Raw genomic sequence first — 11,365 nt, forward strand, 5'->3', positions numbered from 1 at the left:
TGTATTTGAACTCCCAGAAAGCCCCAAGAGCTTTTCTGAGCATAGCATAGAAGACATAGTTCATTACATTTCTCCTTCCCTTTCTGGCAGGTGCTGACCTCTTTCCCCAGAGGCACAGGGAAGGAATTCCAGCCCCATTTGGCTGCCAGGCAAGTAGAGACATGTTGGGAGGGTATAACATGTCAGATATTGGGCCAACCTTTCTTTGCTTCCGCCCCCAGCATTCTCCCCATTGCCGCCCCCACACCCCTCAAGGATTCCCTGGAAGCTGAAATGACTCAGGGATTCCAAAAGTAGTCACCCCAGGAGGAAACCCTCTGGAAAATGTTTCTCATGGCAGGGAGTCACCCTAAAGTGTCCCACAAAGCTTCTACCGAGATAAGGACAGGCTGAGCAAGCAGGGTTGGGTGGGAGCCTGTGGCTCAGAGAATAGGTTCATGGGTCAGCGTAGTCATCGTGGTATGGGGAAAGCCAGCCCTGGGGAAGACTGTAATTGAAGGGTATTCCATCTTCTTTCCAGAGCCTTCCTCTGGCTTTGGGTACAGAGGCAGAGAGAGAAACCCCAAATGCCTCCTATGAAAAACAACGTCCCCGTCATCCAGGCCAGTTTCATTCTGCAGTGTCAACAGTTGAGACAAGAAGCTGGGATCATTTTCTGTGCCTAAGAGTACCTGTTCTGCACTGGCCAAAGTCTGCTTGCTAGGTTGTGCTGGGAGGCAGGGGGTGGGGGGACCTATAGGAATCCTTCTCTTTGAAACAGCACTGCCGGCTAAAGGACCCTACTCTGGGCTTGGGGTTGCTAAGGAACACCACAAGTCACCTGAGACCATGTGCCAGACAAAAGGCTGGGGAACAGGAAGCTGGAACAATGGATCCCAGCCAATGGGGCTGGATGCCAAAGAGGACAGGGATGCCCTGTGGTCTTAGGCAGGTGCAAATGAAACACATCCAGTGCCAGTCGGGGGGCGGGGGGAGCACTGGAGCCAGGGTGGGAGCACTGAGGCAAGGATGGGTATGGCACTGGCTGAAGATATTACTGGCCTTATTGTTCTTCCCAGGGGAGCAGGAACACATTTTCTCTGGGGGCTCCCCTTCCATTCATAGCCACCTGAGGATTGGCTCATGCTAGAAGCTTAGGTTTGGAGTTACTGAGGGCTGGAATGGAAAAGCCAGCTCAGATTTTTTTTTTCTAACTGCCTAACCCTGAGTAGATGATTGGGGTTGGGTCTCACTTTCCTCGACCTCAACATGAGGATTTTAGGTTTCATGTCATGGTTTTAGTGTCAGGATAATAAGAGGATGTGTCTAGGGCTCAGCACCAAGTCTGGCACACTCAAGTGCACAGGAGCAAGACCAGTAATGCATAAAGGGAAATGGTATCCGGGAGCATGGGGGGGGGCTGGGTGGGGTGGGGAGCACTGGAGCAAGGATGGGAGCACTGGAGCAAGGGTGGGAGCACTGGAGCAAGGATGGGAGCACTGGAGCAAGGGTGGGAGCACTGGAGCAAGGATGGGAGCACTGGAGCAAGGATGGGAGCACTGGAGCAAGGGTGGGAGCACTGGAGCAAGGATGGGAGCACTGGAGCAAGGGTGGGAGCACTGGGGCACGGGTGGGAGCACTGAGGCAAGGATGGGTATGGCACTGGCTGAAGATATTCCTGGCCTTATTATTCTTCCCAACTGTCCTAACAGTGGCCACCAATGGTTTCTTCTCAGTGCCTCCCACAGTTCCAGGCCCCTAAGATTCACCCAAAGCAGTTTCTTCCAACTTTTGAGAATGCTTTCTGTCGTCATGACACCGCTGCTTCCAGACTGTTTTGTCCCACAGCGGTCCTGTATGGTATGCATTATTCCTGGCTCCCTTTGTTTACTTTCTGATCCCTTGGTTACTTCAGGAGTATTTTCTGAGGGAAAGCACATGCAAATCAGCACACATTATTCTAGAGACTCTGCTGTGTATGAGTGTGTTGGGGTGGGGCAGAAGGTCCCTGGGCAAACAGAGAATGACCGGGAGGAAGCGCTCTGGCCGGCCTCTGCACAGTCCTTCCCTGCAGGCTGGACCTTGATTGGCCTGTGTCTTTGGAATCTGTCTTCTGGAGTATACACACACCCACCTGGCTAATAGGGCCCCATAAGAGTGCAGAGGCTGAATGGGGCCCCCTATGGCTGGAGAGTAGCAGCTATCCTTGTTGTGAGCCTTGTTCCTGGGGCCCTATGAAAAGGGGTGAAACCTCCTGCTGGGTCTTAAAAACCTCAGTGTCCTCTTCTCCATTTTCCACTCTCATTTGTGCAGTGTAGATAGTCACCCACAGCTTCTTCCATCACTCTTGCCCACCCAAGCAGACAACTCCTTCAGGCATATCCTGGTAGCATGGTAGGGCGAGGGCTGCCTTCTAATCCCAGGAAGAGGTCAGGGAAAGTCTAGGGACAGGGATGGGAACAGGGTGGCAAAGTGAGAAGAAGGCAAAGGGAAATTGGGGTGGTAATGGACAGCAAGGAGAAGTCATGCTCAAAACGGCTGGGTTTAGAGAACAAAAGGGGATGGTGGCCCAAGAGGCTGAAGAGGAGGCCAGTGTTTATTAAGACAGGTGGTCAGAGACATCTAAGAAGAAGAGCGACAGCCAGAGGTCAGATCCTAGGCAGGAAGTCTTGGAAATGGTGCCCTTGGAAAGGAGACCACAGGACATTCTTTAATTTGAGGTAGCACACACACACACATCAGGGAAATTCCCATCATGCCATCCCACAGAGACAGAGGCAGAATTGCAGATGCTATTACTACGACCCCCGCCCGGAAAGTGCAAGGAACAAAGTTTACCCAATCAGCTGCCAAGCTGATAATGATGATCATTACAACTTCCATGAGGGTAGCATTTAATCAGCTTTTGGGAACACTTTCAGGGTTGGGTCTTTTTGGTTGTTGTTATTGGTTTTATTTTTTTTTTTCTTTTGGTTTTTCTTTTCTTTTTTTTTTTTTAATCTCAAGTCACTCCCTCTAAAAGATAGTGGAAATAAATTTGAATAAACAAAACAGGTTTGCTGAAAATAAAACCAGGACACCTCAGCTGCTCCAGTCAGCCTCTCTCAGAAGGCCTGTCAGGCAGGGTAGTACCTGTGACTGGTGAGCAGTGTCCGGCATGTACCAGGTGAGTGGCCCTGATGTCTGACAGAGGACTGGCTGAGAGAGAAAGGAGTAGAGATGGTACTGAGTGTGTAGGAAGGCTAGGCTTCCAGGCTTCCAGGCTTCTGGTCTCAGGGAGCTGCAGGAGGTAGGGGGTGGGGCTCGTATAGGATGGGGAACTGTGAGTGACCTTTGAGTAGCTTTCTCATTGGCTTTTGCTCATAGGCTGTTGCATTCTTGGCAATGATTGTGGGAACCCACACTGTCAGCTTGCGGATCCAGGAGGACTGCAGTCACTTGCCCAACTGCTGCCCCAGCAAAGAGCAAGAACCCCCGGAGGAGTGGCTGAAGTGGAGCTCTGCATCTGTGTCCCCCCCAGAGCCTCTGAGCCATACTCACCACCCAGAATCCTGCAGGGCCAGTAAGGATGGCCCCCTCAACAGCAGAGCCATCTCTCCTTGGAGCTATGAGTGAGTGTCCATAGTCCCCTCCTCAATGTTCTCATGGATCCCCCAGGGCATGGATGAGGGGCGGGGGGAGTTCCACCCAATTTGACCTATTTTAATTAATTAAACAGACCAGATAGGTTTGGGAGCTACACAGGCCTGAATTTGACTCTCAGCTCTGCCCTCATTGTGTTGGGTGATGTTTTCAAAGTTCCTTCCTTCCTTCTTTCCTCTAGATTATATTCTAGAGGCTAATATATAGGTCAAATGCAACAACGTATGTAAGGCCTGTATTTATATTGATTCTGTTTCTTGTTTAGTCTCCACCATAACTCATATGTCTCTAAAGTATCAGGTGACATAGACACAAAGCACCACTATGCCAAATGCTGTCACTCAACCCTTGTAGGGCAGGTGGGAGGCCAGATCCCTAGGCTTCTTATCTTTAATCAAAACCCCAGTTCTCTTAATCTTTTACACAGTTTGTCACATACATATTGTAACTCTTTATTTATGCCATGATATGAAATTGGGACAGAGAAACAATTTACAAGTTAGGGTCTTAGGGATTCCAAACATGTGATTTCATTCCTGTATACTCACATGGTTATACCCCTCCCCCCGGTGTGTCTCAGTTTCTTAGCCTTATCTTTGAGGGGTTATGAAGGGATTCCTGGTATAGGGAGCTGGTCAGCTTTAACTGATATTGTGTCTAAGACACCAGTTCATAATGCTTTAGAGTTGTCTCAGAGGCTACGTGGAAGATCTGCTTGGGGAGTGGGGGGGTGGGTCTCAGCTACACCTGTCCACTTCTTGGAAAGGCAGTGATAACCCTTGATGACCACTTAGCAGACCTTTTGACATATGCTCTCACAACACTGGTCCCACAAGCTGTTTCTCAGAAAAAAAAAAAAAAGTAATGGTGTCAAGTTAAATTTGTGAAAGGTTACAGAGCCCCATCCCTTAAAGAGTCATTGCTCTCCATACATTACAATTGGCAAGAAGTCTACAAAAAGAAGCCGTTAGTGTCCCCCAAACTTGTTAGATCGCAGAAGCTTTTGTTTTACAGACAGACAGGCAGACAGGCAGGCAGACAAATAGCAACAACAAAACCTCAAGGTATTTATTATGGACGCTTGCGGCAGTTGGACCCCAATTTCCCAGGGCTCATATGGGAAACGGTTCTACCACACTGGGGCTTCCTGCTAGGCTACTGGATGCAATACTTTTTTTTTTTTTTTTTTTTTTTTTTTTTTAGTATTTCTTTCCAGTTTTTGTTTTGATCTGGGTCTTGTTGTTGTTGTTGCCACAAATCTATTCTGAATTGGTAAGAAAAAAAAAGTCTTTCCCATGACCTAAATGTGCTTGTGATCCATTCTTGGGCTGTGACTGGAGAGTGGACATGAAGCAGCTCTCCCTGGGGAGTACATAGAACAAAAGAAAACACTTGTTCTCTGTGTATTCTTTTATATGTGCCTGTCGACTGTGTGGCACAGGTTAGCCTCAAACTCATGGCTGTCTTTGCCTCGGCCTCTCAAGTGCTAGGGTTACAGGCACGTGCCACCTCACAGCAGTTTTTAATTTTGTAATAGCTGTAATTTAGATAAACATCATAAAACGGAATACCTTCCTAAGAAGCCTCATGCATATCAGACCAGTGCAGCATTGGTCTGGTGGAGGCTGGCAGGACAGTCTTCGCCTTCCCCTGTGCTGTAAGAAGCTGTCATGTCTATGGCCTGGCATTGAGAGCCACTAGGAAAGCCACGTTTTTGTTGCCTACCTAAATTAATAGTGGGAGGAAATAAAGTCTCAGAGAGAAAGGGGTAGCAAAGTTACACAGTGTTGGGTGCCAGAACAGATTTAAGAAGTGGAGTCCCCCAACCACACCATTTGCTCCCTCCGGCGTCTCTAACCCACCTGCCCCTTGCTTCTGGCCTGATCACCTCTGTCCCCACAGGTTGGACAGGGACCTGAATCGGGTCCCCCAGGACCTGTACCACGCTCGATGCCTGTGCCCACACTGCGTCAGCCTACAGACAGGTTCCCACATGGACCCGCTGGGCAACTCGGTCCCACTTTACCACAACCAGACGGTCTTCTACCGGCGGCCATGCCATGGCGAGGAAGGTTCCCATCGCCGCTACTGCTTGGAGCGCAGGCTCTACCGAGTCTCCTTGGCTTGTGTGTGTGTGCGGCCCCGGGTCATGGCTTAGTCATGCTCACCACCTGCCTGAGACTGATGCCCGGTTGGGAGAGTGGGCCAGGTGTACATACAATCACCTTGCCAATGCGGGCCGGGTACCGGAATGTTCAAGCCCTCCAAAGCCCTACCGGAAGCAGCAGGCTCCCGGGACAAGACGGAGGACTTGGGGAGAAACTCTGACTTTTGCACTTTTTGGAAGCACTTTTGGGAAGGAGCAGGTTCAGCTTGTGCTGCTAGAGGATGCTGTTGTGGCATTTCTACTCAGGAACGAACTCCAAAGGCCTGCTGACCCTGGAAGCCATACTCCTGGCTCCTTTCCCCTGAATCCCCCACTCCCGGCACAGGCACTTTCTCCACCTCTCCCCTTTTGCCTTTTGTTGTGTTTGTTTGTGAATGCCAACTCTGCGTGCAGCCAGGTGTAATTACTTTGAAGCGGATGGTTCGGAGGTGAAAGCTGTTATGGAAAGTGAAGAGATTTATCCAAATAAACATCTGTGTTTAAAGTGGTCTTATTTGTCTTCGGCATCTGTGGTACTTGAGCATCCTTTAGTCTTCAGCTGGGTCCTTCCTTCTCCCTAGGTCCTTCTCCACTCTGCAACTCTCCCTACTTTCCTTGGGTGTCCACCACATCCACCCTTCCCCTCCCCTGGTCCATCCCTGAACACAAGGGTGGGGGTCACACAGCTCAACATGGAGGAGAGACAGAAGGCCATTGAGGCACTGCAGTAGGCACACAGCGCCCCCTTGTATCCCCAACAATCCTCCTTTGTCCTCTGGTTCTGGCTGCTGCAGCTTGGTCCAGCAGGGTACTGCCTGGGCTGGGCTCCAGTTCCCACCTCCCTTAAAGGAAAAGAGAGAAAGACCCAGCCAAATAAGAGGGTTAAGGTTATGGGAGGGGGCATAGACATCTCTCAGGCTTTGGTTGCTGGGGACTCCTTGCTCTGCCTGTCTCTCTCCTAACCCCCCAATTCCTCTGGTTTCTTCCCCACCTCTCCCTTTCCTTATTCCTTCTTCCCTTCTTCAGGGTGGGTTAGACCGGAGGAAGAGGAGGGTTAACTATCTCTCTCTCACCCCTCCCCATGCCTCCTAGGGGCCCTACAGGCCAGGGCAGAGGCACTCTGGGCACAGCTGGGTGAAGCCCATCTGGGCAAGCCTTCCCTGGGTACTACTGCCTTTCCCAAGAGTCTTACAGCAGGCCCCAGCTTCACTTTCAGGCTCCTGTCTGCTTCTCTAACCAGATTTCTGTTTCCCTTCCTGGGCTGCTGGGAATCTGGTGAGGGAGAGTCTGTGTCCCGTGAGCCTCACAGAGATGTTCAGTGCTTGGGATCGCCGGGAACGGCCCCCAGAGGAAGGAGCAGCTGCAGGGCTCCAGGGCTTCGGAGTGGACAAGACCTTCCTGTCTTCCCTCAAAGGCATCCTGCTGGAAACTGAGCTGGTAACAGCTGCCTTCCCCAACCTCGTGCCCCCACCTTTCCCATCCCAGCCCCCTGGCATGGCTCTGGGCTGGCCTCCTGTGCTCACCATTTCCCACCCCTCCTTCCTAGGTTTTCTGTCGTTCCACTCACAGGCTTCACCTCCTGCAACTCCCAGCTTTCTGGCTGCTTCTCTATCTGGAGGCAGTCTTAGCATGCATCATTCACCGCAAGACGGAAGTTAGATGGAAAGATAGCTTTCAAGGATACTGAGGGAGTGAGCCGGGGTGGGGGTGGGAAGAGGAAGAGGAAGCACAGGAAGAAGGCCAGTCTATTTCCCTCCAGCTTCTAGGAAGGCTACTTCTTGACATGTCTAAGTTTAAGTATCCAAGAGGGTAGATCTCTGGCAGCCACACTTTATCTGCCAATAGTGGCCCATTGCCATCTAGTCTCAGGCTTGCCCTGGTTACTGAGCAAGATCTCAGGGCTCACCCAGGCTGTCGTTCCTATCTGCCGTTCTATAAGTTAGCAAGCTCCTGCCTTCTAAGCCTCTCCTCAGCATGGAATCTGCTCTTGGCATCTGACTTTTAGCCATCAGGGATAGGAAAAGCTTTGTAGGGCAGAGGTACTGTGAGCTGGTGTGTACCTTGTGTTCTGTGTCCCCCAGGGACTTCCCTGGGGCTCTGCGGATACCAAACTGTTGGAGTTGCTGAGATTCCTGGGATAGCAGGAGTGGGAGGATGGAGATGCCCTTGATGGTCCCTGACACTAGGGATGAGTCACTTCTATGTCTTCACTGAGAACTATTCCTTCTCAGTGAGACTGGGGTAAAAGTACCCACTGAGAAGAGGAGCCCCCTAACCACAGGCAAACCATGGCCTGGCCTACTCATGTGTCTCCTCAGAAAGCTCCCTGTACTTGGTCCTGCAGGCACTGACCTTCATCATCTTCATTTGCTTCACGGCCTCCATCTCTGCCTACATGGCTGCAGCGTTGCTGGAGTTCCTCATCACACTGGCCTTCCTCTTCCTCTACGCCACGCAGTACTACCAGCGCTTCGATAGGCTTAACTGGCCTTGTCTGGTGAGGAACATTGCCTCTCCCACCCCATCCTGGTCTCTTCCTTCTCTTTGATTGCCCAATTTTCCTATAGCCTTGTGGCTCCCTTCATTTCTACAACTGGGCTGTGCTTTGACTCGCGTTGTGTCCTGTGCTCAGACGTGAACTTTTGACACCCATGAGTGTGCCCTTGTCGAGGGGGATTGTCAAGGAGTATGTACAAACCTTAGGCCTGTCCTCCCACACAAAAAAGGCCTAGCTCAGTCCTGCTCCATGTGGTCTGTTTACTGGTCTCCCCTCTGCCTCCTGGTTGATCTAGATTTATCTGCTTCCATCCTCTCTGGGTAGGATTCTGAGCTCACTTCCTTGGAAATATTTGACATGTCCAGAGGCATCCTTGGGCAGGAATTCAGTCTCTGAGGAGCAGACAGGGAAATAGGCAGGAATTCCGTCTCTGAGGGCCAGATAGGGAAAGCTGACTAGCTTGGACGATCCCCAGGTAATGATCCCTTCCAGCATCCTCCAAAACGTCTTCCCCCTGCCTCTGGCTCCCCAGGACTTCCTCCGGTGTCTCAGCGCCATCATCATCTTCCTGGTGGTCTCTTTTGCTGCTGTGACCTCGAGGGAGGGAGCTGCCATTGCTGCTTTTGTGAGTTCATTCCTACAGCACTCTCCAGCACCCAGGACTTGAGGCTGGCATTGGCACACTTCTGGTGCCTAAAACAAATCGTATGCCTGCTCATACATCATTCTGTCACTTCTGGGCCCCATTCCCCCTCTCCTAGTCTGATGGCCTCTGCTGCCCCACCCCCATCTCTCTCCACAGGTTTTTGGCATCATCCTGGTCTCTGTCTTTGCCTATGATGCATTCAAGATCTACCGAACTGAGCTGATGCCCAGTACCACTGAGGGTGAGTTGTCTGTGCCCTGAGAGAGGAGATGCCCCTACCTCTTGTCCCAGATACCACAGGCATACATGGTTTCCCTGCCTGGCTGCCTCTCCACAGGGGACCAGCAGTGATTCCAGGGTTACCTGGCTCCCACGACCAGACACAAGGAACCGTGGAGCCCACCTTTGTCATCTTTGAATTCACCGAACCCTAAGTACCCACCATCTATATTCCACGTTTTCAGAGATGTGCACTTGAGAAGTCCCAGGGACCTGTGGGAACTGGTGAAGTTCTGGGGGGGCTGGGGCAGGTTGTTGCTGGGCCTCCAAGTCACTCCCAAATTAAAAAAAAAAAAAAACCAAATCCTAGTGGTGGGTCTTCTTCCTTATACAGAGTTATTCATGGGAGCGTGCTTCAGAGAGCCAAGATCCCTGTGTGGGGTGAGGGAGGGCGGCTTAGATAGAGGAAACTGAAACTTTTGCACCTCAGCCCGACACATCAGAGGAATGTGAGATTACCAAAATGCTATGTGCCAGGCTGTTCGGGAGTGAGATGTCTAGGCCTTCCTGATCCAACAAGCAACAGCCTAGACACACCTGTTAGACACGGGCTACAACCCTTTTCTGGGGTTTGTGTAGAGCTCCCCCTTGTGGTATGGGGAGGGCTGGGCAACAGACCATTAGTGGAGAGGAGTGCCAAAGGTCTTAGGAGAAATTCCTAAAATACCAGCACCTAAAAGAAAAGTCCTTAGGTGTGAGCTGGTCACGTGCCCTCATTCTATGGGAAAGAAACCTGCGGCTTAACTGTGGGGGAAGTGGCCTCCTGGAGGCAAAGCTGGCTCCAGAACATCTTGACCTTGAAACAGTACTGTCTTGATCCTTTTTTGAGTCCTTTTGAAGCTCTGAAAACAAGGGACCCATCCCCTTGCCAGTGTGCCCCCTTCCTATCAGAACACATTTGCTGAGGGGTTCCTGTCTGCAGAGCCTATGCTCAGAACCGGGAATTTAGAGGTGACAGTTGGGCCTGAAAGGGCAAATTGACTCGGAAAGGAGTTTGAGACAGAAATGGCCTGATCCCTGATAGTCTAGTCCTGACACTACCTCCCCACCTGTCTGGAGGGACCCACCATGGTTCATCTGTGTGGTTCCATTCCAGCTGACTTCTTGCCCCCTCTCTTTAATGCTTTACTCTTCTGAAATGCCTTTCCTCCTTCCAATGAGCCTTTCTGTCGTGGGCTCTGGCTGCGAGCTCTGACTGTCCCCCCAGATCTTGAACTTGGGGGAATGTGACATGCTTTCCCGTGATGACTATACTTCTCTTAGTTAATTTTCCTGCCTTCTGTTTCCTCTCTTCCTATCGTTGTGTTCTGTTACACCATCGGGCCTGGCAGTCATTCCAGGGAAGGAGCCTACTGGACTTTGGGTTTCCCTGGATTCTGTTCATGGATCTCTGGCTTCCTGCATAGTCTATGCTTGAGTCTAGATGACTGACTGCCCTTGGTCAGGGGGATGGAGGTAGGGTGGGCAGAGTCTCAGAGGAGAGATGGAAAGGCTGGGCTGGGGAAGTGGGGAAAAGATTGTAGGTTTGAAAGGGTAGAAAAGGGTCTGGAGAACCTTGTCCAAATGCCCAGAGGACAGCAAGGTTTGCTTTCCAGCCAGCGATCTCAGCTGCATCCCTGTGCAGCTGTGTTTCTAGTCCTCCAAGGGGGAGAAAGAGAGAGAGACAGACAGACAGACAGACAGACATAGAGAAAGACACAGAGAGAGACAGACAGATATAGAGAAAGACACACAGAGAAAGAGAGACAGAAACAGAAAGAGAGACAGACATAGAGAAAGATACAGAGATAGAGACATACACAGAGACATAGAGAGACAGACAGAGACAGACATCGAGAAAGACACACAGAGAGGCAAAGAGACAGAGAGAAAGACACAGACAGATAGACAGAGACATAGAGAGAGACACACACAGAAACACACAGAGAGGCACACAGATAGACAGATAGATAGAGAGACCGACACAGAGTGAGATAGACACACACAGACACACATACAGACACACACAGACACAGAGAGAGAGAGAGAGAGAGAGAGAGAGAGAGAGAGAAGAAAGAGTTGGGCTTGTGCCTAGCTGTGGGTCTGTCCATGCACCTATGTATGTCCATGTGAAGGATACAAAATGAGGACTGTTCCCATTTGGTCCATACCCCATATTGCTTTGGACTTGGCATCA

General features: G+C 50.8%; 2 protein-coding genes across 3 annotated transcripts; both read left to right on the forward strand.

Moving 5' to 3' along the window:
* The first annotated feature begins 3,351 nt into the window (after positions 1-3,351).
* Il25 (interleukin 25) lies at positions 3,352-5,875 on the forward strand. Its single transcript, XM_021182602.2, has 2 exons — positions 3,352-3,590; positions 5,524-5,875. Exons 1-2 carry the CDS (start codon positions 3,364-3,366, stop codon positions 5,777-5,779), a joined length of 483 nt encoding a protein of 160 aa, XP_021038261.2. The 5' UTR covers positions 3,352-3,363; the 3' UTR covers positions 5,780-5,875.
* Positions 5,876-6,631: 756 nt separating this feature from the next.
* On the forward strand, positions 6,632-9,470 carry Cmtm5 (CKLF like MARVEL transmembrane domain containing 5). 2 transcript variants are annotated; one of them, XM_021182546.3, is made up of 5 exons: positions 6,632-7,204; positions 8,112-8,264; positions 8,797-8,889; positions 9,067-9,151; positions 9,248-9,470. In XM_021182546.3, the coding sequence occupies exons 1-5, from the start codon at positions 7,079-7,081 to the stop codon at positions 9,259-9,261; spliced, it is 471 nt and encodes a 156-aa protein (XP_021038205.1). In that variant the 5' UTR covers positions 6,632-7,078; the 3' UTR covers positions 9,262-9,470. The 2 variants fall into 2 exon arrangements, with proteins under 2 accessions (XP_021038205.1, XP_029325024.1); XM_029469164.2 differs by lacking the exon at positions 8,797-8,889 and having other exon boundaries at positions 6,838-7,204.
* The last annotated feature ends 1,895 nt before the right edge of the window (positions 9,471-11,365 follow it).

The sequence above is a fragment of the Mus caroli genome, unplaced genomic scaffold (genome assembly GCF_978045245.1).
Source record: "Mus caroli unplaced genomic scaffold, Mus_caroli_1 scaffold_12, whole genome shotgun sequence".
Taxonomy (NCBI): domain Eukaryota; kingdom Metazoa; phylum Chordata; class Mammalia; order Rodentia; family Muridae; genus Mus; species Mus caroli.

Coding starts and splice junctions, on each gene's coding strand:
- Il25 (XM_021182602.2), top strand. CDS start 3,364: ATGATTGTGGGAACCCACACTGTCAGCTTGCGGATCCAGGAGGACTGC. Junction 3,591..5,523: donor ATCTCTCCTTGGAGCTATGA/GTGAGTGTCCAT, acceptor CTGTCCCCACAG/GTTGGACAGGGACCTGAATC.
- Cmtm5 (XM_021182546.3), top strand. CDS start 7,079: ATGTTCAGTGCTTGGGATCGCCGGGAACGGCCCCCAGAGGAAGGAGCA. Junction 7,205..8,111: donor TCCTGCTGGAAACTGAGCTG/GTAACAGCTGCC, acceptor TTGGTCCTGCAG/GCACTGACCTTCATCATCTT. Junction 8,890..9,066: donor GAGCTGCCATTGCTGCTTTT/GTGAGTTCATTC, acceptor CTCTCTCCACAG/GTTTTTGGCATCATCCTGGT.